Source organism: Microtus ochrogaster, unplaced genomic scaffold (assembly GCF_000317375.1).
Source record: "Microtus ochrogaster isolate Prairie Vole_2 unplaced genomic scaffold, MicOch1.0 UNK99, whole genome shotgun sequence".
NCBI classification, from domain to species: domain Eukaryota; kingdom Metazoa; phylum Chordata; class Mammalia; order Rodentia; family Cricetidae; genus Microtus; species Microtus ochrogaster.
Window position 1 is genome coordinate 121,629 of NW_004949197.1, and position 26,720 is coordinate 148,348.

Consider the following 26,720-nt stretch of genomic DNA (forward strand, 5'->3'; position numbering starts at 1 on the left):
CCACAGAGAAACCCTGTCTCGAAAAAACCAAAAAAACAAAACAAAACAAACAAACAAAAAAAACAACACAACACAAAAGTCACACAATATGGAGGTGAGGAAGGAAATTAGCATGTTCTAATTTTGACAGGAACACCTCAGACTATATTTATAACTCTAACTGCCAGAATCTTGATATGACACTGCTCAGAGACATTTTCATCTTCCACTCATCAACTTGTTTGTCTGGGTTTTTGTTTTTTGGTTTTTTTTTTTTTTTTTGAGACAGGGTCTCACTGTAGTCCTGACTGACCTAGAGCTTATAAGTTTCATCTCCCTCTAGAGAAGGTCGGTCTGTCTGTCTGTCTGTCTGTCTGTCTGTCTGTCTGTCTCTTTCTCTCTCTCTCTCAAAAAGAACACCACCAATGCTTCTCAAACCACTCCGTAAAACAGAAAAAGTACATTACCAAATTCTTTTTCCTAATGAACGTTCTCATCAAGAGACTTCTAAACAGAATTTTAAAACTAATGGAAAGATTATTGACTACGATCAAGTTGCCTTTATTTCAGAGATTCAGAGGTGGTTCAATATACTTAAATCAGTAAATGTTTTATCTTACATAAATGGGCTAGGCATGGTGACCCAGGCCTTTAATCCCAGCACTTGAGGGAGAAGCTGGAGGATCTGTGTGAGTTCAAGGGCAGTCTTGAACTACATAGCAAGTTCCAGACCAGTAAATAAGACCCACCCCACCCCCCAGAAAAACAGTCTCAAGGATAGAAATCCTATGGTCTTCTTGACAGACATGGAAAGACTCTTGACAAAATCCAATATCCCTTCATGTTTAACATCTGCAAAATTTGTCCAGAGATGGCTCAGTCGCTGAAGAGCACCCGCCACTCTTGCAGAGGGTCTTGGTTCACAACAGTCTGGAACTCCCAGTTCTGGGATCCGACATTCTCTTTTATTCTCAGTGGGCACTGCATACATGTAGTACACATATATACATGCAGGAAAAACACTCACAGATAAAATAAGCAAATATTTAATAATATAAGTTTGAGGAATCTAGGAACAGAAGAGAAGAACTGTACCTCAACATAATAAAGGCTACAGCTGACAAACCTACATTCAACTAAGGAATGCTGAGAAAGAGAAATAGTCTTCCCAGAGCAGAGCACCCCAATTGGTTATTTAATACCAAATAGTCAGCCCTAAAAAAAATACACACATGTGACATTATACACACTGAACATGTTGCGTTTATATATTCAGAAACATCATGCAAGTTTAAAAGCTAAAAAAGACCATGAATTTAAGAAAGAACAAAGGGAAGACACATGGGTGGGGTAGAAAAGGAATTATAATCTCAAAAAATTATAATAAAAAATTCAGTAGCCTTCCTATAAAATAATGACATACAAAAAAAAAAAAAAGAAAGAAAGAAAGAAAGAAAAGAAAGCACAGAAACAATGAAAACTTTAGGCCATCCTACCAAAAGCAATCTATATAGTCAAGTAATTCCAGCAAACATTCCTGTAACACACTTCACAGAAACAACAAAAAAAGTTAAAATTCATAGGAAGCAAAAAGGACCCCAGATAGGCAACGCAACCCTAGACAAACGTACCCTACCCACAGGTATTCCCATGCTGACTTCAAGTTACATCACACTCACAGTAATGACAAAAACATGGTACTAGCCCCAAACCAGAATCACATCAATGACTGGAAAAGAGGATCAAGATACAAGGCCAGGCAACTACAGCCACTGCCCTTTTTCCCTTTTGACAAAGGTACTCAAAACACACACTAAAGACAGCATCTTTAGCAAATGACATTGGAACAAAAATCAACTTCAAATAGATCCACAGGTGTCAATGAAAGAGACAGGACACTGCTTGAGGAAAAAGAAGAGCACACTTCAATATATAAACACAGAGAAGGACTTTCTGAGAAGGACTTCACTCACCCGGGAATAATTAACAAATGGGATCTCTTGGAATTAAAAAGCTTCTGTTCAGCAAAGGAAACTGCCAATTAAATGAAGAACGTGCCTACAGATGGGAAATTTTTGCCAGCAATTAATCCAACAAAACATAAGTATCTAGAGTATACAAAGAACTAAAAAGCTAAACATAAAGGAAATAAACTAATCAAAAAATAGGCTGGTAGTGATGGCTGAGCAGAGGATCAGGTACACTTCCTAGCACCCACATCATGTGGCTCAAACTGCCTGTGACTCTAGTTCCGGGATACCTGAGGCTCTGGCTTCCACCAACCCTATTCTCACAAGTGCACACACACACACAGAATTACAACAGTTACTGCTCTTGCAGAGGACCCAGGTTCAGTTCCCAGCACCCACACTAGGCTTCTCTTTACTTACTATAACTCTAACTCCAGAGGATCTAATGCTCTTTTCTGGCTTCTGTGGGCACCATAGTGCCTTTTGAGAGGTAGGGAGCAAGGTAGTGCTCTATGTATTCCTAGTTGTCCTGAAACTTTCTATGTAGATAGGCTGGCCTTGAACCTACAGAGAACCATCAGCCTCATGCATCCCAAGTGCTGGGACTAAAGACATATGCCACCAGGTCTGGCTGCATATGATATCTACAAATAAAAAATTAATAAATATTTTAAAAACTTTAAAAAGTGTTCAAAATCATTAGCTATCAGGAAAATACAAATTAAATCTACTTTGAGAGTCCATCTCGTCCCAATTAGAATGGCCATCATCAAGAAAACAAAACGTAGTTTTCTTAAAAGCTCTTTTAGAATTTGTCCAGCAGATTTTCTGACTTTTGTCAGAAATCCCACTGGTCACCCACCCCATTCCCCACCCGCACCAAAAGAAAATAAAAGAGCTAGGACTGGTGTAGTGGCACACACTTTTAATCCCAGCAATTAGGGAGGCAGAGGCAAGTATATCTCTGTGAGCTAGATGACAGCCTGGTTTACAACAGTAAGTTCCAGGACAGTCAAAGAACACAGTGAGACACTATCTTGAAAACAACAAACAAAAAAGTCAAGAGGCAACAAACGTCGTGGAGGATCTGAAGAAAAGAAAAACCCTTATCTCCTGCAAACTGGGATAGCTATTAGAGAAGTCAGTGAGGAAGTTTAGAGCATCACATGACCCAGCTAAACTACTCCTGGGCATATCCCTAAAGTGGTCCATCGCCTACTACAAAGATGCTTTTCCATCCATGTTCAAGGTCGCACTGCTGACAATGACGAGGAGTGGAGTCACCATAGATGTCCACCAACGGATGAACGGATAATGAAAATGTGGTTCACACAATGGAATTTTATTCAGGTATAAAGAAATTAAAATTTACAAAACTACTCCTAGTTTTCACAGTACCACTATGTAGAGCACAGGGGGATGGGACGTAAAATTCATCAACACATTTAGCTAGCAGTGAACCCTGCATGCTTGAATACCAACGAGACATGCTTACCAATGAAATGATGGTATGACCATTGTGATGGGTGACCAACTATCTTCTGATTGATTTTCAGATCTGCTCCTACATGTGGGAATTGGTACCTTGTATTTTAACCCTGGTCAAAAGCACATGGCAAGGGAGAACACAATCCCTAGATAGGAAATCTGCTGCGGGACAATGATCTTTTATGCTGTCACTTGTATTATTTTTAAGAAAATACTGATTGGCCAGTAGTCAGGCAGAAAATAGACGCGGGGGTGACCAGGCAGGAAGCAGAGGCAGGGCAACAAGAATTCTGGGAAGAGGAAAGTTTCAGTCTGACGTTGTCACCCAGAGAAGAGAGAGGAAGCCAGACACAGAGCGAGCAAGATATGACTGCCTCACCAAAAAAGGCACCAAGCCACATGGCTAACACAGACAAGTATTATGGGCTAATATAAGTTATAAGAGTTAATAAAAAGCCTGAGCTAATAGGCCAATCAGTTTATAATTAATGTAGACCTCTGTGCATTTCTTACGATTGTGGGACTGGGTAGGACAGAAAGTATGGTCAACATAAACCTATAATTTGTCGATTTGCAAAATAGACACATTGTCAAACTAGCTTCTAAATATTTATATTTATACCCATAGCTTACTGTTACTCTCAACCTTGTAAGAAAAGCTTCTTTTTTTGCAGTTTAGCAGTTATGCAGACTCATAACTGGTTAATGTGCTGAGAATGCTCATTCCTAAATGGGACATGCATATCAACCTCTCATGTAAGGCTCAAATAATATCAAAGAAATATGACTCAAAAATTAAGAGCACCTGTTGCTTTTGCAGAGTGTTGGAAGCAGAGCATGAAGGTCCTTGTGCCCACAAATCTCCAGAGAAACCAAGAACATGAAGCAACACCGGATGTCTCTCCAGTGGGAAAGACGTAAGATACATGTTCTTCCAATGAGAAAGACAGGAACTGGAAGTGATTAATAACTTGGTGATGTGCATTATCTGTTGACCTAGGCAGTATCAAGCTCCCACAGTCAGGACCTAATAGTCTAAATGGCCCTAACATTATCTGTATAGCCAGAGGCTCCCACAACCAGGACCTGAGGTGGTTAACAGCCCAAACGACCTCTACATATCTGCTTGACCAAGACCAGGTCAGACCCTTCCTTAGGTCCTTCAGCTAGTATAGACTGCCTATCTCTAGACCCCATCTTCACTGAAGAAATTACATGTACTCTGAGTTGAGTTTTGATGTAATTATGCTTCCATTTCCCACTGGAAACTTTACAGCAGGAAACTTTTTTTTCCAAATTATGCTGTGTTTAAATTTGTTGGGAACAACTCACCTGGGATCAGACTCCAAGTCTTGATCCAGGTTGATGAAGTCAATCTCAAACAGTTTTCATTCTCACCTCTTGCCGTTTACTTCCCTGCCTGTTGTGACTACCTACAGGGTCCTCCTCAGCAGAGGACCCAAGTTGGACTTCCAACACTTATATGGTAACTCAAAATCACCCATAATTCCCATTCTGGAAATCTGACACCATCTCCTTTAAGTTCAAAGCCAGCCAGGTCTACGTATCAAGCTCTCGGCCAATGAGGTCTACATAATGAAACTTTGCTTTAAAAAAAAAAGAAAAAAGGCAGGGGGTGGGGGACAAAAAAACTATCAGGTAAACAACTTTTATTTTAATGGTGCCCACGTATGTAAACTCCTCTTTATCAATGCTTCCAGATAATATTACTTGGATTAGCTTCTTGAGTGTTAGTTAGTATCTTAAACTTTCCTAAGCTTCCACAATCCATAGATCAGAAAAATTTTGTATCAAAAAACCCCTAACAGAGTTGTAGCTGTAGTTCCACAGTAGAGTGCTTGTTGCTTGAGTTTCTACATTCAATGCCAATACTGCCCACTCATCCCATAAAAATTAAACCACACAAACACACACAAAACAAACAAAACCCCAGTTAACACAAACTATATAGCCCCACACCTCAAATCAAGCACCCCCCAATTTCCTCTTAAACAAATTTTTAAATAACTTTTACATTGGTGTGTGTGTGTAATACTTTAACTAATATCCCCCTCAAACATGGCTAAGTTAAAACTGTGTGTCTATCCAGGCAGCTGGATAAAAACAGCTGCTGCTACGCAGAGAAACTCTGTCTCGAAAAACAAAAACAAAACAAAAAACTATGTATCTATAAGCCAGATGGTAGTGGTCCATACTTTTAATCCTAGCACTTGGGGGGCAGAGGCAGGTGGATCTCTTGAGTTCAAAGCCAACCTGGTCTATAGAGTAAGTTCCTGGGCAGCCAGGGCTACACAGAGAAAACCTACGTCAAAACACAAAAACAACAACATTAAACAAGCAAAACAAAAAAACAAAACAAAAAGAGTAAAGTAAAGAAAGAGGTGTGTAGTGTATAAGGTTAAGGCAGAGTGGGAACAGAAGAACCACTGAAGCAAAGAAACCACTTAGTTAAAATTAAGATTATCTTTTCAAGAACCATGGGCAGAAAACAATCCAGTCTGCACTGGAAGCCCAACAGGAAGAAGGAAAGGCTGGGAAGTGAGAGGGAGGAGGTGCAGTCTGAAGACAGCAGTCAGAGAACGCCCCTCCACTAAGCACACTTTAAGCAGCACCTGGCTCTCCCTCAGAGTTTTTTCCACTGGGCCAGTGGAGAAAATACGTTGTTTTATTTTTTGCCTTAAATGGGTAGAAGAGATTAGGAAAAATGGATATAGCACTCTACACTGCCTCTCTGATTTTGGAGACAGCAAATTATGTAGCACAGGCTGGTGAACATGAGCTCCTTATCCTCCTGCCTCATATCTTCGGAAATGCTGGGGTCACAGGATGAGATAACACAAACTCAATGGAATTGACTCTTTAGAATCTCAACATATTTCAGAGACAATCTCAAAACTAACAGTCTATTTATTACAGTTCTCATTTTAAAGGAACCCACCACTAACCAATAATAAGCATATATATATAAACAAATTATATACATACACATATAAAGCTCATAAAAATAATCAATGAAAATACACAGGAATATCCAAACCTAGAGTAGAGTTGTAGAGTCCAGCTATAGAATGCTTGACAAGCATGCACAAGGCCCTGGATCTGATCACTACTAGCCCACTACCATCCACCAATGAGAATAAAAACTAACCAGACTGTGGTAGTGCACACCCATAATCTCAGCACTTGGGAGGCAGAGGCAGGCAGATCTCTGTGAGTTCAAGGCCAGCCTGGTCTACAGAGCTAGTTCAAGGACAGGCTCAAAAAACAAAAACAAACAAACAAAACAAAAAACCCCAAGCGATTAAAAACTTGAAAGCAGGAAACTTAGTAGGATAGTTAACCATGTGTAGAGCTCCAAGTGTGGGAAAGTCTGGCAATAGTCCAGAAGGAAAAAGAAAAACAAACTAAAATTAGTAAGGCACCTGCAACCCCAGTACTCTTGGGGCATGGAGACAGGAAGATTACCAAGCCTTCCTGGCTGCCAACATGAAAAATATAAGCTCCAGGTTCAGGAGATTCATAAACAGAGGAAACCTGATGGCATTCTCTAGCTTCTGCACATGCACACACAGGTGTAAGCACCTGCACATATAACATGCACATACCCAGGGAGGTCAGAACAGAGTATTAAACCCTCTGGTGCTAGAGCACAGATGGTTCTGAGACAGTTGATGTGGGTGCAAGGAATAATGCGCTCTTAACAGCAGAGCTAGCTTTCAGCCCTAAAAGTTGTTTGTTTTTGTTTAATTCATTTTTTTTTTCTGGGTTGAGCTAGCCTGCTACCATTTAAACTAAGGAAAGTGTTCCCAGTCTCACAAAACTAAAATTAAAAGAACAAGTGTAGTAAGAAAAAAGGCGAATCTTTATCATTTTTTTGAACCTACCTATAAAAATTCCAAAGACAAGTATACCTGTCTTGGAGAAGTGGTCACCCCAAGATGATATCAACTTAAAAAAACAGTATCAGTTAGCAGACGAGCAGGAAAAAAAAAAATGAAATACCTTACTTTTGCTCTATATTAATCCCACATTTTATTCTAGGTACCTGTTTTCTCTTTAATTCTCATTACACCCGTATCAGAATAGTTTTAACATTACTACAGACCACAGGCTGTGTTTTAGTAGTCTGGATATAAGCTATGAAACAATGTACAGGACAAAATTATTTTGTTAACAGTTCATACGATATAATCTATAGAAATGAAGTGCTAAAGAGGCATCTTCACAACGTAACTTTATGAGAGTCCAGCTTCCCAGGCTGTTCTAATGTTTTAGAAACAGCAGTTACAGGAACATGTGTTACCTTTCTAGAGATGGAAGAGACATTCAAACCAAATCTCTGTGCTCTTTCCTTTAGTTTATCCAGGTTAACCTACAAAAATAGAGATACATTAAAAAAAGAAAAGAAAAAGAAGAAGACAGAAACTATGGTCCAAGACTGAGTTCAAATAGGGCTACTGATATCAAACATACCCTATGTTCCAAACTCAGGAACCACGTGACACCTACTCATCCCAGTGATAACTAAAAAGCCCTCCTGAAAGGAGGTGAAAGTGAAGGATTCCACTCTAACACTTTATTCAACAGTGGTGGCAAGGACATAAGAGGGCTCAAGACCAAACTAGGTCAAACACTGCTTGAAAAAACTACCATACAGCCAGGCAGTGGTGGCGCATGCCTTTGGTCCCAGCACTCAGGAGGCAGAGGGGCGGATCTCTGTGAGTTTGAGGCCAGCCTGGTCTAGAAGAGCTAATTCCAGGACAGGCTCTAAAACTACAGCAAAGCCCTGTCTCAGGGGGAAAAAATCAACAAAAAACCAAAAAACTATCATATATATAAAGTATCCAAAAATAAGACCACCACTTACAATCCAAATTCATGAATTCCTACAACACAAACCCCCAAAATAATTTAATTGGTTTTTAGTTTTTTGAGAAAGCCTCTCTCACTATGAACCCCAAGAAAGCCTTTAACTCACTATATAGCCCAGCATGACTTTAAAGTTGCAACAGTCCTCCTGCCTCAGCTTTCTGAATGCTGAGATTATAAGCATGTACTATCACATGCTAAATTGACTCCTAATTGAATCTTCAAACAAAGACACGCTGTGGGAGCTCCGTTAGCCAATAGCTCAGCAGTCCCCAGCTTGCGACCCATAAGCTGCAGCTTGGCATGTTACACAGGCACAAATGCTTCAGCCTGCGATCCCCAAGCGCAACTGACAAAAGACTTTGGGTTTTCTCTTTATCCTGGGCTCCAACTCTCAAAATCGTTTGATCACCTTAATAATTGCTCTTAATTTGTTAAACGAAGCATATTTTTCAATACCTAAGTAAGCACAGTGCTGCTAGCATCTCTCAACCATGCAGTTGCAACTGCGACACCTGATGGCTGGTAACAATTACACCTACTCCAACTCATTGTAATTGCTTTAGGACAGGTAAGATTTAAAAAAACTACAATAATGACTGATAACATAACTATCCAGAACTTCAATAATTATTTTGCTTATACTACAGATGGTATTCTACAAGGCTTATGTGATTTTCTTTCTACATCCATTTATTTGATTCTAGAAATTAGTTTTGTTTTTCATATTATCTCATTAAAAATGGTTTGGTAATAGAGCCAAAAATGAAGCATGAGGCACTTTAAAAAATAACACAGTCTTTATAGACTAATAATGGACACCTAGACGAGAAGATCAATACGACAGAGAGGAATAGCAATAATTTGACAAAATCATCAATAACAATTTGTGCTGTTAAATTTAACAATCAAAATCTGTTAAAAAGTTATGATAGAGAGGCTGGAGAGATGGCTCAATGGTTAAGAGCATTGGCTGCTCTTCCAGAGGTTCTGAGTTCAATTCCCAGCAACCATATGGTGGCTCACAGCCATCCATGAGATCTGGTGTCCTCTTCTGACATGCAGGCAAAATACTATATACATAATAAATATATAAATCTTTTAAAAAAAGTTATGATTGATTAATGGATAAGGTATCTCTCCAGGAAAGTAATATGCACACTATCAAAACTATGTCTAAGGATAAGACATTTTCTTTACTGGACAAGTTTCATACCTTAAAATCCTAAATGAGGACATTAGAACATAACACTGGACTAGAAGACAACATCCCCTCTCCCAACAAAATTTGTCCTCACAGTTAGGGATACCATTTAGGGGTTGATTATTACTCATATAGGGTTGGGGTGGAAATTATGTAGGCCCAGAGATCTCAAAAACAAGAAAAAAAAAAAAGAAAAAACTGAATGGTATAATAGGTAGGTTAGTGTCAACTTATACTATAATAATAATAATAATAATAATAATAATAATAATAATAATAATAATAATAATAATAGTGAGTAATAGAGTAAATACTTATGAGCTATTCTTTATGGACAATTTACATTGGTATAGATTTTTGGTAGAGAGTTCAAATTATATTTGTTATATTGAATATGCTATTTCTGTCTATAATATTTGTACATCTATATAAAGTTATTTTGTCAGATTGCATGTTTCTGTTTAAGACATTTTGCATATCGATACAATTTTAAGATATATTTATCATATTGCATTATATATCTCTACCTCTGATCAAGATATTTATATATTAATTACATTTTGAGGTCATTGTCCTCCTTTACTGCAGTTCTTTAAAGATTGCTTAATATTATGATATGAAATCTTAATATTTTAGTTATATAGGTATTAAGTATTATAGGTCAATAATCAGTCATGTTTGTTATACTTTTAGACTAATTAGGTTCTTTACATAAATAGAAACTGTATTCTGCATAGACAGGTAACCTTCAACCACTTCAAAGATCTGTAGAACATGACATTTAAATAATTTAGGATTCTGTTGAAGTGAAACACAATTGCTCCTGGCAAAAACCATCTATCCCCGAGAGAGTGTTGAGCATCAAAGACACTCTACTTGGAGTTTGTTTTCTTCTTGACACAACTGGCCTTTGGGCAAGGAACTGCCCATGCCTCGACCACTAACAAAGCGCACAATGTCCAGACTGGACAAGTAGGATACAAGAAAAAAAGACTGCTAAACCTTGCCAAGACAGGGTAAGATGGTCCTAAAATTATTCCTGCCTCTAAAAATGATCTGTCAGTTACTCTAGGCCTTAGCCAAAGTTGGTTACTTCAACATTGCAAATGAGATTTGAGTGAGTGCTCAGCCAGACAGTTGTCTCTGTCATCTACTGTACATTTTGGAAACTGCTTGATTGAACTTCCTACTCAAGTAATATTACTTCCCTTCTCAGGCCTTCAATGGGGTTAAAGATTAGATAGTAGTAGTTACCATCCTCTTATGATTTAGCCAAGCCATTTCCAATACAAGACTTAGACTCCTTAGGATAAAATGTTTATTAAAAGATTAAGATATGTTCCTTGCTTAATATTGTTTATGCTGGTTGTAATTCTAACTTTATACTCGATATCTGTTCCTAGTGTCAGTTTTTTTTTGTTTTTTTTTTTTTTTTGGTTTTTCGAGACAGGGTTTCTCTGTGGTTTTGGAGCCTGTCCTGGAACTAGCTCTGTAGACCAGGCTGGTCTTGAACTCACAGAGATCCGCCTGCCTCTGCCTCCCGAGTGCTGGGATTAAAGGCGTGCGCCACCACCGCCCGGCTAGTGTCATAGTTTTATATTGGGTTTAGAACTCTCTTATTTAAACAAAAGGAGGTGCTGTGGGAGCTCCTTCAGCCAATAGCCTTTAAGATACCAGCTCACGTGGGCATGTTCTCTTATACTATAAATGGAGCTGTAAAACGTGTGCTCGCTCGCTCTCTCACTTCTGGCTGCCAGATTAGATTCCTGTTCCCCATTAGTGCAAAGGACTGTGATCTAGGACTGTGATCTGTTGAGTCCACCCCTAAATAAATAACCCTCTAATATATGTAATTCTAAACTAGTGTGGGACTATTTTGTAACTTCCATCATCAAAGACAAATTTCTCAACTGTAGAAGACATATGATGCAACTCAACTCCCTTTATTTTCTTGGAAGCCTTGGTATGATAATTTAGGACACGTTAACTAATAATAACAGTAATAAATTATTTCAATTCAGTTATAATACTAAATGGAGCAAGATTTCAAAGTTGAATATATTTTACCACAACATGTTTCTATTTTTAAAACATGCTAACTAGTGGCAATGGTCCAAAAAAATACCACTCTAATTTTCCACTTTTACTCTCATATATGTATAATAAATATATATACATTCTCCATTTTTTTACTCTCATACATTTGTATTATATATACATACATATCTATATACACACAAATACATCTGTGTGTTTATTGGATTAAAGGCATATACCATCACGCCTGGCTTCTTTTAAACTTAAAGGCAATATTATGAGACAAAAGGCTGGGGCTAAATGTAGCTCAGTTGGTGGAGTGTCAGCTTAGCATGCATCCTGGGTGTGACCCCTAGTACCAAATGGAGTGGGGCAGACAAGAGTGAGGAATGCATGCACTCCCAGCATTCTGGAGAAGTAAGAGAATCAGAAGTTCAAGGCCATCCTTAGCTGAAAATAAGACCCAGGTTAGCCCAGGAATCAGGAGACCCTGCTTCAAAAAATTAGACTAATTGATTTATTTTAAAAAGAACAATATCTATAGATAGAATTTATTAAGTTGCTTCCACAGATTCTTTGTAATTACTAAGAATCATCGGGTGCAGATGAGATGGCACAGCAGGTGAAGGGTGTTTGCTACACAAACCTGTAGTCTGTCCCCAGAGCCTGAGTGAAGGCAGGAGAGAACCGGCTCCACGAGGTTGTCCTCTGATTACCACACACGCACTGTGGCACGGCACTCTCCAAAAACAAAGCTTTTAAAAAAAAAAAGGTTTCTTTTAAAAGCCAGGCATGATGAAGCACACCTTTAATCCCAACACTTGGGAGGCAGAGTCAGTAGATTTCTGAGTTTCAAGTCCAGTTTGGTCTACAGAGTCCCAGGACAGTCAGGGCTACACAAAGAAACCCTGCCTCAAAAAACCAAAAACAAACAAACAAATTAATTAATTTATGTTTTTAGAAAAATTATATTACCATAAGTTGTAAGGCCTAAAACTTCGGGGCCATAAAACAAGGTGATGGTTGGTAGGAAAGAAGGTTATCTGTAGGTACTTGAAGATGTGGCAACTTTTCTATCTTCCCCAGACTTCAAACACTTAAAATTCAAGGCATACTATACTGAAAAATGTTACCAAACTCATGAGAGTCTTCTCTAATTTGACAAAGAACTTCTATCCTTAAAACTACACAGAATTAAAATTGGCTTGTAAGAAATTAAAAAGATTTCGTACCATAGGTTTGGTGTCAGATGACAGACCTAAGGGAAAAAAATTTAAACAAAATTAATTATTTAATATTGCTAAAACTTATAAAATTAAATCCTCAAATCAAATTAAGAGCATAAACAATACACAGTATAAATACTTTAGGCATAAGACCCTGTCTCGAAAAATTAATTGATTCAAAAAAAGAACAATACCTACAAACATAATTTATAAGTTACTTTGACAAATTCTATTGTGTTTTTGAGAATTTGACATGGGGGTTGGTGAAATGGCTCAACAGGTAAAGGTGCTTGCTCCACAAGCCTGGCTGTTTATCCCCAGAGTCCAAGTAAAGGTGGAAGTAGAGAACTAACTCCATGTAGGTTATTTTCTAGACAGAGGTTCAAAAAACTAAAAAGCATACATACACACACACAAAAAAAAACCCAAATATTCAGAGCATCATTAATTATATCAAGCAATTAGTGAAAACAATAAGCAACTATCAACTTAAAACTGATTAAATAAAATGGGGCATGTCCATATAGTGGAATATATTATAAACAATGAAATGGACAGAAAATACTTTAAAATCAACCTTGGAAACATGTTAGACTGAGAATGATGTTCAGTGGCAAAGCACTATTTATACACACAAGATAAGATATTCAGGCCCCACAGTGGTGGCGCACACCTTTAATCCCAGCATTTGGGAGGCAGAGGCAGGCGGATCTCTGGGTTTGAGGCCACTTTAGTCTATAGAGACAGTTCAGGACAGCCAGGGATACACAGAGAAATCCTATCTTGAAAACTTTTCAAAAAGAAAAGCAAAAATCAGATATACAGAGTTGGCCCAGGGGTGCAGATCTATAATTTTAGCATTTGTGAGGCTAAAGGAGAAAGATCATAATTTTGAGACCAGCCTAAGTAAGTTACACAGTAACCCCAAGGCCACCCTAGGGTACAAAGTGAAATTGTCTAAAAACAATAAAAAAGCCAGACTGTGGTGGTGAACACCTTTAATCCTAGCACTCAGGAGGCAGAAGCAAGTGGATCTCTGTGAGTTTGAGGCCAGCCTGGTGTACAGAGTGAGTTCCAGGACAGCCAGGGCTGTCACACAAAGAAACTCTGTCTCAAAAAACCAAAAAACAAGACAAAACAAAAAAGTATTATACTAAGCGAAAAAGTTAATTACAAAGATCACATATCATACATGCTTCCAGTTGTGTGAAGGTAAATTTATAAATGAAGATAAACATTAGCAGTTGATTAAGCACTGAGGTAGAAAAAGGAATAAGAATAACTGATAATATTTCAAATTTCCTTTTGTGGGTAGTAAATATCAGACTCACTGTAATGCTGCACAGACCTCTGAATAAACTAAAAAACTCAATGAATTACATCCTGGGTAGATGGTGATTTAAACGAGAAAAGTTACCCAAAAACTTGGCATTTGAACAACTGGTCCCCAGATGGTAGTGGTGTTTAATGAGTTCAGAAGTGTGGCCTTATTGAAAAGTATCCCTGGGTGGGTTTTGAGGGAAAAAAAAAAAAAAGCCTAGCCTATTTGTAGTTCACTCTCTGTGCCTGCTGTCACGCCTCTGCTCTACCATCATGGACTCCTATCCTCTGGAACCATAAGCCAAAATAAATTCTATTCTTCAAGCTGCCTTTCATCATGATATTTTACTGCATCAACAGGAAAGGAATTAATATGGTGTTTATGAAGCAGTGGATGACTTTAAACCCCAAATTCTCATTCATCCACTTTTCCACCCTCAAGAACTGGTATTACAGGTAGGTACCACTATACCCAGAGATAATTATTTGTTACGAACTACATCAGGGCCCTAGACCTTAGCACAACTGGTTCTATGATGGAAGTATCATTCAGGCTAAAAAACTTACCACACAGACCACATCACCCACCAAAACTAAAAAAAGGTCTAATCCATCAAATTCCATAATCTCTAAACGTACTAAGCTTACTTTTTGGCTTCCGTAGTTCTACTCATGGCTAACTGTTCTTATTAACTAAGTATGTCAAACAAAAACACAGTTTCTATGCATAAAAGCTCACCCTGGGAAAGGCTTGAGGCTATACCAGGATCCTGAATACCAAGTGTAGTTGCCAGCCAGATAATAAAGACTTTTTCTTTCTTTCTTAAATTTATTCACTTTTTAAATTTTATGTGCACTGGTGTTTTGCCTGGTGTCTGTATGAGGGTATATGGTCCCCTGGAACCTGACATGGTGCTAGGAATTGAACCTGAATTCTCTGGAAGGGCAGTCAGTGCTATTAACCACTGAGCCATCTCTCCAGCCCAATAAGGACTTTCTGTTGGCTTAACCCCATGTCTGAGCTGTCTCTTCTGCAGGCTACCCCACAACAAAACATTTCAAAATTTATTCTAACTAACCTTTCTCTCATAAGAGGTTCTCTAATCCCACTGCAGACATTCAGATATACACAAACTATTCAATGTCTTATTCAAAAAACAGTATTTCCTTTTACATTTTCTAAGTTCTTCTAAGAGTTATTCTGTAGTTTGTTTGTTTTTCGAGATAGGGTTTCTCTGTGTAGCCCTGGCTGTCATGGAACTTGCTCTGTAGACCAGGTTGGTCTAAATTTACAGAGATTTGCCTGCCTCTCCCTCTCCAGTACTGGGATTAGAGGTGTCCACCACCACTGCCTGGCTTATTTTGTAGTTCTAATATGTCAGAATGTAAAAATAACACTGCAAATGTTACTTATATATTACTTTATTGACCAGGTTTCCTTTTCAAATTAATTTTAGCTTTCTTGGAGAAAAGTTGTTTTTTACATTGCTTTGTTTTCATTGTATTTTGAGACAGGGTCTCTCTACATAGTGCTGGCTATTCTGGAACTCAGAGATTCGCCTGCCTCTGCCTCCCAAGTCCTGGGATTAAAGTGGTCTACTGCACCCAGCTTAAGACAGTTTTTTACTACATAGCTAAGGCTGGATTTCAACTAGTATTCTCTTGCATCAGTCCCAGTGCTAGGATTGGAGGACTACACTGCTATACCCTATCTTAAAATATTATATTTTGTATGTATGTGGGAGGCCAGAGGACAGTCTTTGGCATGGGTCTTTAGGCTCTGTTCACTTTGTTTTGTTTTATTGAGACGTCTCTCAATTAGGCAGGTTGGATGACCAGAAGGTCCCAAGTGTCCCCCTGCCTCTGCCTGCTCAGCCCTAGGATTATAAGTACATACCACCATATCCTGTTTTTTAACATCTGAGTTCTAGGGCTCAAACTCTCTTCAATCACTTTACCCCCTAAGCTACCTCCTCAGCCCCTAAAATACCATTTTAACATTCTACATAGTCTATTATTTTTCCAATCATTAATCAATATATATGATGCCAATATAAGCCTCACAGCTAAGTCTATCAAAGATTACTTCTTTCTTAAGTTCTTCAAAGTAAAATTGTGACGTTAAATATAGTCTTCTTCACTTCAGTACTTAGGTTAGCTCAGAGGTCTGAAAAAGTACACAATAATTTTAGGCTAATAAGACACAAAAGTAAACAAGGTACTAGAAATTCCTCAGATCTTCTAAGAAAGGAAAACAAATAGTAAGATCTCCTTGCTCATAATTTCAGAACCTTCTCTTATACTCCTGAGCTCTTAAGGATGTAAATGCTGTAACTCTTAAGGGCTTCTAGACCTAACAAATTTAATCTGGAGGAAAGAAATCTATTGTCAGAAAAGAAAGTAAACTTTCTCAGAAGAACCTCTGCATTCTCACCTTTTGTTGGAACAGAAGAAATTCCAAACCTGTAGGAAGAAAAGACAAGCTAAATTTTAGGAAGCTGTTCACACTCTTAGTAGTCTAAGTCCGTGTCAAGGGTACATGACACTTCTTCCTTGTGATCTCAAACTTTGCAATCATTAGCTAATTCTAACAACCCCATGAAAGAGGGTCAGTTTACTCTCCTTCTCACCAACAGTCCAAGAGTACACTAAAAGAAGTCCTCAGACTCAGAAGCAGCTGTCAGTTCCTGACGTTTACCTATTATAAAAACCCTAACCGATGATGACAAAACCTAATACACAGCTCCTATATTCAAATCAGCAGAAATGTTCTGACTATGGCCCAAACTGTGTTCAGTAATTTTAATGAGAACACTGTTCCACTTAAACCAACAATTATATCTAGAAACAAAGATCTGGCCTTTACAACATCTGATCTGATGTTTATAACATCTCTAGCTTGTGTCCAAAGAGCTAGAAACACTCACCTAGCTGCCCGCGCAGCCTTCTTACTCTCCAAGCTTACAGGAACATTGAATCGTTCAGCCCTCTTCTGCATTCTCTATATGATAATAAATTAATAAATGAAAATGAAGAGAAACTGTAACTTCTTGTTTAAGAAAACGTTGGTTAGGGTCATTTCTTAAGGTCTAACTGAAAACATGACTACATCAGTAGTATTCTTAGGTTTATCACAACAACTATTTTCAGAAAGCTAACACACACACATATACACAAACTATTATTACATTCACATTCTCAAAAACAAAAAGAATAATTCCATGCAAACCCCAAAACACAAAAGTTATATTTGGTTGCCCTTGAAAAGGATCAAAAGAACATCTAGGTCCCAGTACACATTAAAAAAACTACTTCACTGAATTATAAAATAATTGAATAAATTTCTACTTTGTGTAGGCAGTGATGATGCTTGTCTTTAATCCTGGCACTTGGGAGCCAGAGGCAACTGGATCTTTGAGTTCAAGGCCAGCCTGGTCTACAGGGTAAGTTCCGTTCCAGATCAGCTAGGGCTACACAGAGAAACATTATCTCAAAAAACCAAAACAAACAAAAAACATCTACTTTGGAAATACAAAGCTGAACACAAGATTTCAAATGAAACCTGTTCTTATACATCTTGAAATAAGAATCCAAAGAAATTTCACTCCACCAGCTACCAGATACCAATTTACAGGGAACATCTACCACTGCTACTTTCCCTCTCAAACTCAATCCCATGCCTGTAACGTTCCTATGAAGACCACACTGGTATGTGTAACAGATGACAGTTTTAACTGCTCACTATGCCAGCCCAAATATCTTCCCAAGTAGGTAGAGAAAAAAATATTAGTCAATTATTTTACATGTATTTATTTTTAATTTTGCGTGCATGCATGGACATATGCATCTATGCTACAACATACAGAGCTCAGCTCCTCTTCTAACGTGTGGTTCCAGGGGATCAAACTCCAGGTTGTCAAGCTTTAGCCCCAAGCACCTTTACTTACAGAGCCAACTTAGCAGCCCTAAAAGAAAACTATTAAATGATGCAGATAGAAGAAAGGGTACCTAGAAACCCAGCATCTGGGAGGCTGAATGATCTGGAATTCCCCTCTGTATGTTGTGAATACCACTGGTTAACAAAGAAACTGCCTTGGCCTGTTGATAGGGCAGAACTTAGGTAGGCGGAGAAAACTAAACTGAATGCTGAGAGGAAGGAGGCAGAGTCAGGGAGAAGCCATGGAGCCACCTCCAGAGACAGACACGCTGAAACTTTGCTGGTAGGCCACAAACTCATGGTGACGCACAGATTAATAGAGATGGGTTAAATTAAGATGCAATAGTTAGCATATAAGAAGCTAGAGCTAATGGGCCAGGCAGTGATTTAAATAATACGCTTTCTGGGTGATTATTTCAGGGCTGAGCAGCTGGGAACTAGCAACCTATTACAATAGCTGAAGTAGAAGGATTATGTTGGGGGCCAGCCTAGGTTACAGAATAAGATGTTTCAAAAATACAAAAAGAATCGAAATGGGGACTCAGTAGATAAAAAAGCATGCTGTGCAAGTCTAATAACCTGAGCTAGAACGCCCCAGAACCACAGAGCCATGGACAAAGCCAAATGTACTAGTACACATCTGTAACCAAGCATTCCTGTTGCAAGATGGTGGAGATCTGCTGGAAGCTCATGGGTCAGTTAGCCCTGGAAGAGTTCAGTGGGTAAAGTTGTTTGCTGCCAAGCTGGATGACAAAGTTTGGTCTCTGGAACCCACAATGCTAGAAGAAGAGAACCAATTCCCCCAACTTATTCTCTGACCTACACATGTGTATACACACACACACACACACACACACACACACACACACACCACAGATAGATAAATAAAAGGCAATTTTTAAAAATGTTTTAAGAGACATAGACTCGTACTGCAACAAAGTAGAAGGCTGACTCTGGAGAATTGTCTTCTGACCTGCCCATGTGTACCACGGCATTCATGCATCCACATCCCCACCAGCACCCCAATAAATATTTTAAAAAAGAATGAGACAGGGATCACTACTAAGAATACTTACTTCAGTCTGAGGTATTCCAGATGTAATTTTTACCACCTTCTTTTCTGAGGCCCTGCAAAAGATTTTTAAAAATCTGAAAATTGCTATTTTAAACCAAAACCTTAGAACTGGGTAAGAATTCACCTGAGTCATGTCCTCTGCCCCGTATGTGTCTACCACCCCTTAATATAAAGAAACATCAAATTCATAAAAACTCTGGTTCCTTGAACTCTCATCTACTGCAAGGAAAAAAAATAAAATAAAACTAAGCTACTTAACTAAAGTGTAAGAATGTAATCAAGCCAAGAAGTCAGGGATCATTCCATTTGCTTTTAGGAGCTTCACAGCCACTTCTGAACTAAGAATTCTCTCTCCAACCTTCAATTAAACAGAAGCTCTCAACTTTTCCCCAGAATATTTAACCAGTGATGCACAAACCTTGATTCCCTTCTTTTGTAAGTCCCTACTACTCCCGTGGGATTTTAGCCCCAGCTAAAACACTCAAAGCAGAACAAATAAAAATGCCACAGGAAGTGGAAAGAAAAAAGGCTAAGGAGACGGGGTGTTGAGTTAGGAAAACATGGTGAGTTACTGGTCAAAAGGTTTAAGAGAAAACAAAAGAAGGGGACCACAGGGGCAGGAGACAAAGTTCGGAAGTCCTCAGGATAAATGGAAGGGCATTAACTCTCCAACAAACAACTCCCATAAAACCGTGGGTCATAACCAGTCTCATTAAAGTCCCTGATTTAGAGACATGGGCAGCTTTTGTTCCAATATCCCAAACACTTTTCCCATTTGATGTCCTGAAAGGTAGTAATGGTTTAACAACATTTTCAGAGGAAGCAATTCTGGAACAGGAGCTGACTATGCCCTCCATCCTTTTGTTGGAGGTCCTCAGACCAACTGGCAAGCGACAGATGCCCCCTACTGACCATAACTAAGTCCTACAATATTTAGCTACCTTAACTGGAGTTAGGGGCGGGCTTAAAACTAGAAATAAAACTGTATTCACATATAACTTCAGACCAAAGATGATTTAAAGAAAAACCATATTCCTTTTGGATATACAAGGGATTCAAATCAGCCCAGAAATATTCAGACTGTTTAAGAAATTTCGCCAACCAACCATCTTCTCGTTGCTGTTGTCTGAGACGTGGCTTCTCCCATGAGACCAAAGCTATCTTCAACCTCTCATTACGTATGTACACCACACACTCCCCTACTTTTCTCTAAGATAGAGTCTCATCTTGTAACCGTGGCTGGCCAGTAATTTCCTGTAGAGACCTGGCTGGCCTTGATCTACTCCCCTCTGCTTCATGAGTGCTGGAATTAAAAGCATGGCCATAGCCAGACAAGGTGGCATTTGAGAGGCAGAGGCAAGAGAATCTCTGTGAGTTCAGGGCAATCAGATCTACATAGAGAGACCCTGTCTCAAAAAACAAACAAAAAAAGGCATGGGCAACTAGACCCAAAAGAACTGTTCTTTTAATGACATGCAAGTAAAAACAAATTTCTGTGACATTTTTCCTGATTAAGACAAGGAAACAAGGAGCAAAAGCAAAGTATGGTGGCAGACCCCTTTTAAATCCCAAGGCTTGGGAGGCAGGAGAAGACAGGTCAACCTCAGGAAAATGACTGCCACATTCTCTGGTTTGTTCTTTATTGTTTTTGAGACAGCATCTCAAGTAACCAAGGATGACACAGGCCTCCACTTCTCTCATTTTGGGATTATAAACACCCAACACTGCATTTAGTTTTACAAGGGGCTGGGGACTGAACCCAGGGCTCTGTACATACTAGGCAAAAACTCTAACATCTAAATTACAATCTCAGCCTCCATGTACACATCTTGAAAAACAATCATTACAGTAGACCTAAAAGGAGAAAGGGAGCCCTCATATTATATACCAATTTCTTTGGTCACAACTAAACTCAGGCAATAAATACACATCATATTCTCATAGGATTCATGGGATATTTTTCCATTCTTCACTGACTTATTTCTCTATCTAGTCACATACAAAAAGCATTCCCCTCAGGAGTTAGTCAGGGTTCTCAAGAGTTACAGAACTTAAGGGATGAAAATTTCTCTCTCATACAAATATATATATATATATTTTATAATATTAATAACATTATCATTATACGCACATACAAGGAATTTATTGGAATGACTTACAGGCTGTAGTCCAGCTAATCCAACAGTGGCTAGCTCTGAACACAAAGTCCAAGAATCTAGTAGTTGCTCAGTCCCACTAGGCTGGGTGTCTCAGATTATCTTCTGTCTATGCCGGAATTCTGAAGCAGGCTCCAATGCCAGTAAAGGAATGGATGTGCTGGCAAGGCGAGGACAGCAGGCAAGAACAAATGAACCCTTCTTCCAAGGTTCCAGAAGGTGTGGCCAAGATTAAAGGTGTGCCTTCCCACCTCAAGATCTGTATTAAAAGGTGTGTCTCTTCCAACCTCAAGATCTAGATCACAAGTGTGCCTTGCATTTCTGGATTATAGTTCATTCTAGATATAGTCAAGTTGACAACCAAGAATAGCTATCACAATCCACCCCTTGTCAACTTGACACACAATCGTTCTCCTTAAGTCAAGTCATGGTCATGATTAATTTCCCAAATGAAAACAACCAGGTCAAAATAACACCTAAACATATCCATCCCATGTACAATCACAAATGCATTATAAATTTAGGATAGGTGGCAATGTCCCTTGAGAGACAGTCTTTTAGTATCTCAAACTTAAAAGCACAAGTATCTGTACAAATGCATTCTTAACAAAACACAACAGAAGCTCTCGTGTCCATTATAATCCTCATTTCTGTGGCTGGTCACACAGCCTCCATTCTGTATTTCCTCCACCCTCTGCAAGTACCTCAGCAGGTCTTGGCTCTTGTCCTGTAGGAGTGACCCACACCTTCATTCTTGATAGCTCTGTGCCCTTTGTCATTCTGCCCAGATTAGGCTGTTTTGTAACTTCCCTTTAACTTTAATCAAGGGGCATGGTAGCACCAAAAGATGCCCTAAAGTACCGCCTACATTCCAAACATAATTCTTACCTCCATCATGGAGAGGAAATCCAATTTCCCCATAATAATCTAACACTGTTATTCCTTTCTTAGCCTGTTGATTTAAGAGCGTTAGAGCCCAAAGTGACCAGGAGGAAGTCTGAGCTTCCAGTTCAAAGGAATGTTTGTTGTGTCTCCATGTGGAAACTAAAACTTATGGACCAGCAGAATTTAGGGAACAGAAAGTAAAAGCATTCCTAGTGGGTCACTAGGGTATAGTGAGTGGAAATGTTCCCTTTTCCATCCCTTGATTCCTTGACCCATGGTTCTTGGTTACAGGAGAAACCATACCATATGTTGAACATTGTTTCAAAGCATATACTGCCTTCAGAAGAACCCTGCCCCAGCCCTTCATGCTGCTGCTACCTAACTGGTGCTATAACTGCATCTTCAAAAGGCATTCCATCTTTCTGTCAGGCCAGCTGCTTCAGGATGGTGAGGAACATGGAAAGACCAGTGGATTCCATGATCATGGGCCCACTTTGGCACTTCTTTGGTGTGAACTGAGTTCCCTGGTCAGAAGCAATGCTGTATTGGATACCATGTCAGTGGATAAAGCATTCTTTAAGCTCATAGATGGTGGTTTTGGCTTCATTACGTGCAAGAAAAGCAAATCCATAACCAGAATAAGTATCTACTCCAGTAAGGACAAAGCATTGTCCCTTCTACAGAGGAAGTGGTCCAATGCAGTCAACCTGCAACGAGGTCACTGGCTGGCCTCCCCCAGGAAATGGTGCTGTATCTGAGGCTCAGAGCTGGTCTCTGCTGCTGGCAGATCTGGCACTCAGCAGCAGCTGCAGTCAGGACAGCCTTGGTGAATGGAAATCCATGTTGTTGAGCCCATGCATAGACCCCATCTCTGCCACCATGAACACTTTGTTCATGGGCCCACTGGGCAATAAAGGAATGGCTGAGGAGAGAGAGAGGCTGACTGTCCACAGAATGGGTCATCCTATCTATGTGATTACTGAACTCCTCCTCAGCTGAAGTCACCTTTTAATGAGCATTCACACGGGACACAAGTGTCTTCACATCCTTTGCCCATTTGGAGAGATCTAGCCATACTTCTTCCCCAGATGTTTTCCTTACCAATTTTCAAATCATGCTCTTTCCAAGTTCCCTGACCATTCAGCCAGTCCTTTGGCTAGAGTGAACAATCACACATCTGGCCATTTCTCCTTCCAAACTCTAATACCATGTATATTGCCCAAAATTTTGTCCAATGTAAACATTTCCTTTTGCCAGCATCTTTCAGGGTTGTCCCACAAAGGAGTTGTAATGCTGCAGCTGTCCACTTCTGGGTGGGGCCTGCATAATGTACAGAACCATCAGTAAACCCAGCCCTAGTCTTCTCTTCCTCAGTCAACTGATCATAGGCTACATACACCCCATGAGGCTACAGGTGCAGGCTCGGCAGAAAGTCTGCCTTTATGCTGCCATGCTTCCTGCCATGATGATAACGAACTAAATCTCTGAACACAAGCAAGCCACAATTAAATGTTTTCTTTTATAAGAGTTACTGTGGTCATGGTGTCTCTTCACAGTAATAGAACATTGACTAAGATAGTAATTAATAGCTTTACAAATAGTTGACAAAAATCTATCAAAATAATAACTATACATTCTGTGTAACACAGTAAATCTTCCAGTACAAATTTATCTTCTGGATGTGACTTACATAATTATAAAAATAGTTAGATAAGGACATATTGCTCTTATGAATAATGAAATGTTTATCAACAGGCAACTGACAAAGTACTATTCCTCCAATAAACAGAATAAACATAATATACCAATTGTAGTCACATGTGGTTGCTCACATAGATAATCCTAGCATTTAGGATTTAATGTTCAAAGTAATTCTTGACTAAATAGCCAAGTTCCACACCAGCCTGAGCTATTACATCAGACCCAGAGGAGAAAGGTATAATTACTAGAAAGGATAAAGTTTCAAAGTTAATAGTCATTATATCTGGATGATAAGTACAAGAGGGTCCATTATATTATTCTCTTAACTTCTAAATTATTTACTTGTACTTTCCTATAAGCTTAAAAAAAAAAAAACTTACCACTTGCTAGAACAATCAACAACATACGGTTGATTAAAATATATTACAATTATGTCCAACATATAAAATTTAAATTATCAATGTAATATAAAACAATCTCCAGATAGAAAAGAAAAATCAAGAAACTATGTGCACAGCATCTAAACATGCATCCACACATTCATATAGACACACACACTCTATGTTAAACTATGTGCATAGCACCTAAACATGCATCCACACACTTATACAGACACCCACACACTCCATGTTAAACACATGAGCAAAGCATGTAAGCATGCATCCACACATTCACATACAGACACCCACACACTCCATTTTAAACAACTCACCAAAAAAACTACTAAAAACCTTTGTAAAGTATCATGGAATGTGCTCAATTTCCTTTTTCTTTTTTTTTTTTTGTTTTGTTTTTTCGAGACAGGGTTTCTCTGTGGCTTTGGAGCCTGTCCTGGAACTAGCTCTTGTAGACCAGGCTGGTCTCGAACTCACAGAGATCTGCCTGCCTCTGCCTCCCGAGTGCTGGGATTAAAGGCGTGCGCCACCACAGCCCGGCAATTTCCTTTTTCTTAAATAAGATTCATTGTATGTGTTTGAATGTTTTGCCTGCATGTGTATATACATGTACATAGTACCTGCAAAGAGCAGAAGAGGGCGCTGTATCCCCTGGAACTGGACTCACCCAGGCTGTGAGCTGCTATGTGGGTACCGAGAACCACACTCAGGTCTTCTGGAAGAGTAGCACATACTCTTACCATTGACCATCTCGTCGATGCATACGCTGTCTATTTTAGTTTTTCTTTGGTTTGTGCGTGTGTGCGCTAAGGGATCAAATCCAAGGCGCTTCACCACTAAGCCACATACCCAGCCCCTTCGTTTGCAACTTTATACTCTTCTATGATCTATTTAACACCCTCCTTTCCTCCCTGCCCCTCTCTCGGGTATATTTTGCATATTAAAGGTTTTGGTCTATTAAACACAAGGTCTTACACATGTCAAGGTGCCCTGCACCATTGACCTATATTCCCAGGTTCATACACTGCCTTTATAACACAATGCGCCTAACAAAACTACAGGCACACACCTGTAACACCAACACTCAGGGGGCAGGGCATGATAACTGAGCTCTACAGTCTGCTGAGCTACACGGAAGTCCAGTCTCAAAACCGATGACACCACTTTGAAGAACAAAAGTGATAGGATGGCTCCACATGTCTAATGTCCCAAAGTGCAAAATGGCTAAAAATTTGTAAAAGGAGCCCCAATAAATGTTTATGACTAGCCTTGTAGGATAAGTTAAACAAATCAAAACCTACTTTCTACTGGTCCATAAGTTTTAGTATTTTGTCTTCTATTCCTCTACTGTAAATCATAAATCAGAGGTAAACTTACATGAGCTACAGCGTCTGCCAATTTCTCCCTCTTACAAAAGTCCTTATACACAGTTTCATACTTTTCTACAGAAGTAAAAAGTTTTCTGTAAAAGTATAAAATTCTATGAATAAGGGTTTGCAGGACTGTCCATGGAAGAGCATGCCTTTAATCCCAGCACTCTGGAGGCAGAGGCTGGTGGTAAAAGGTTTTATAAAAATTTATACTGCACAGGGAATCACTAATCAAATAATCTATTATGGTGCCTCACAAAAGAACAAAGGCTAAGAGAACTGAACATGCAATGAAGTTAACTCAGTTCTAATTATCTAATACATAGCATAGAGAAAAACTCGTTTTCTTCACTGGAAACATACCTAAAGCAGGCAAACCTTTCTAAAAATGCCTGACCTTATCAGAAACGAAAAGGTCAGGGGAAATATATAACAAGGAAACAGAGTGAAAAAAAAAGTATTTTTTAAGCAGTACCTGGAAGGTTAGGTGTTTAGTTGGTAAATGCTTGCCATACAGGCTGGAAGGACTAAGTTCAAGTTACAGTCTGTGAAAAAGACAGGTGTTGAGCTGGTGCCTAAGAGCTCAGCACCAGAAGGAGGAGACAAGAGACCCTTGGGACTTACTAGCAAGTCGCTCTGCTCAAATGAGTGTATTCCATGCCAGTAAGAGACCGGATCTCAAAAACTAGGTGGAGTTAGGCACACACCTTTAATCCCTGAAACTCAGGAGGCAGAGGAAGGAAGACCTCTGAGTTCAAAAGTCAGCCTGGTCTACATAATGAGCTCCAGGATAGCCAGGGCTACATAGTGAGACCCTGGGGGGGGTGGGGGCAGGCACACTAAGATGGAGAGTAATTAAGGAAGACACCTGACATCATCTTCCATATATATATAGCATACACTAGCACACCAAAAATAGAACTATCCACTCTTATTTAGATTATTAAAAAGGGTTGGCTGGCTGTGGTGGCACTTGGGAGGCAGAGGCAGGTGGATCTCTGTGAGTTCCAGGACAGCCAGGTCTACAATGCTAGTTCCAGGACAGACAAAGGTACACAGAGAAACCCTGTCTCTTGGGAAAAGAAAG

The 26,720-nt window shown here is 39.2% G+C and overlaps 1 protein-coding gene and 1 non-coding gene across 2 annotated transcripts in view; one reads left to right on the forward strand and one right to left on the reverse strand.

Moving 5' to 3' along the window:
- The window catches only part of Sarnp (SAP domain containing ribonucleoprotein), a 57,412-nt gene that overhangs the window by 15,015 nt on the left and 15,677 nt on the right, over window positions 1–26,720 (reverse strand). The window contains exons 5-9 of the mRNA XM_005371154.3: window positions 19,128–19,179; window positions 17,042–17,115; window positions 16,549–16,577; window positions 12,801–12,826; window positions 7,762–7,830 (exon numbers count right to left, since the gene is read on the reverse strand). Of these exons, the coding sequence (XP_005371211.1) occupies window positions 7,762–7,830; window positions 12,801–12,826; window positions 16,549–16,577; window positions 17,042–17,115; window positions 19,128–19,179 (250 nt within the window). The remainder of the gene's footprint in view (window positions 1–7,761; window positions 7,831–12,800; window positions 12,827–16,548; window positions 16,578–17,041; window positions 17,116–19,127; window positions 19,180–26,720) is intronic.
- Window positions 2,744–2,800, forward strand: LOC113455747. The gene has a single exon (XR_003376729.1). It is a non-coding gene; the product is annotated as a U7 small nuclear RNA (small nuclear RNA).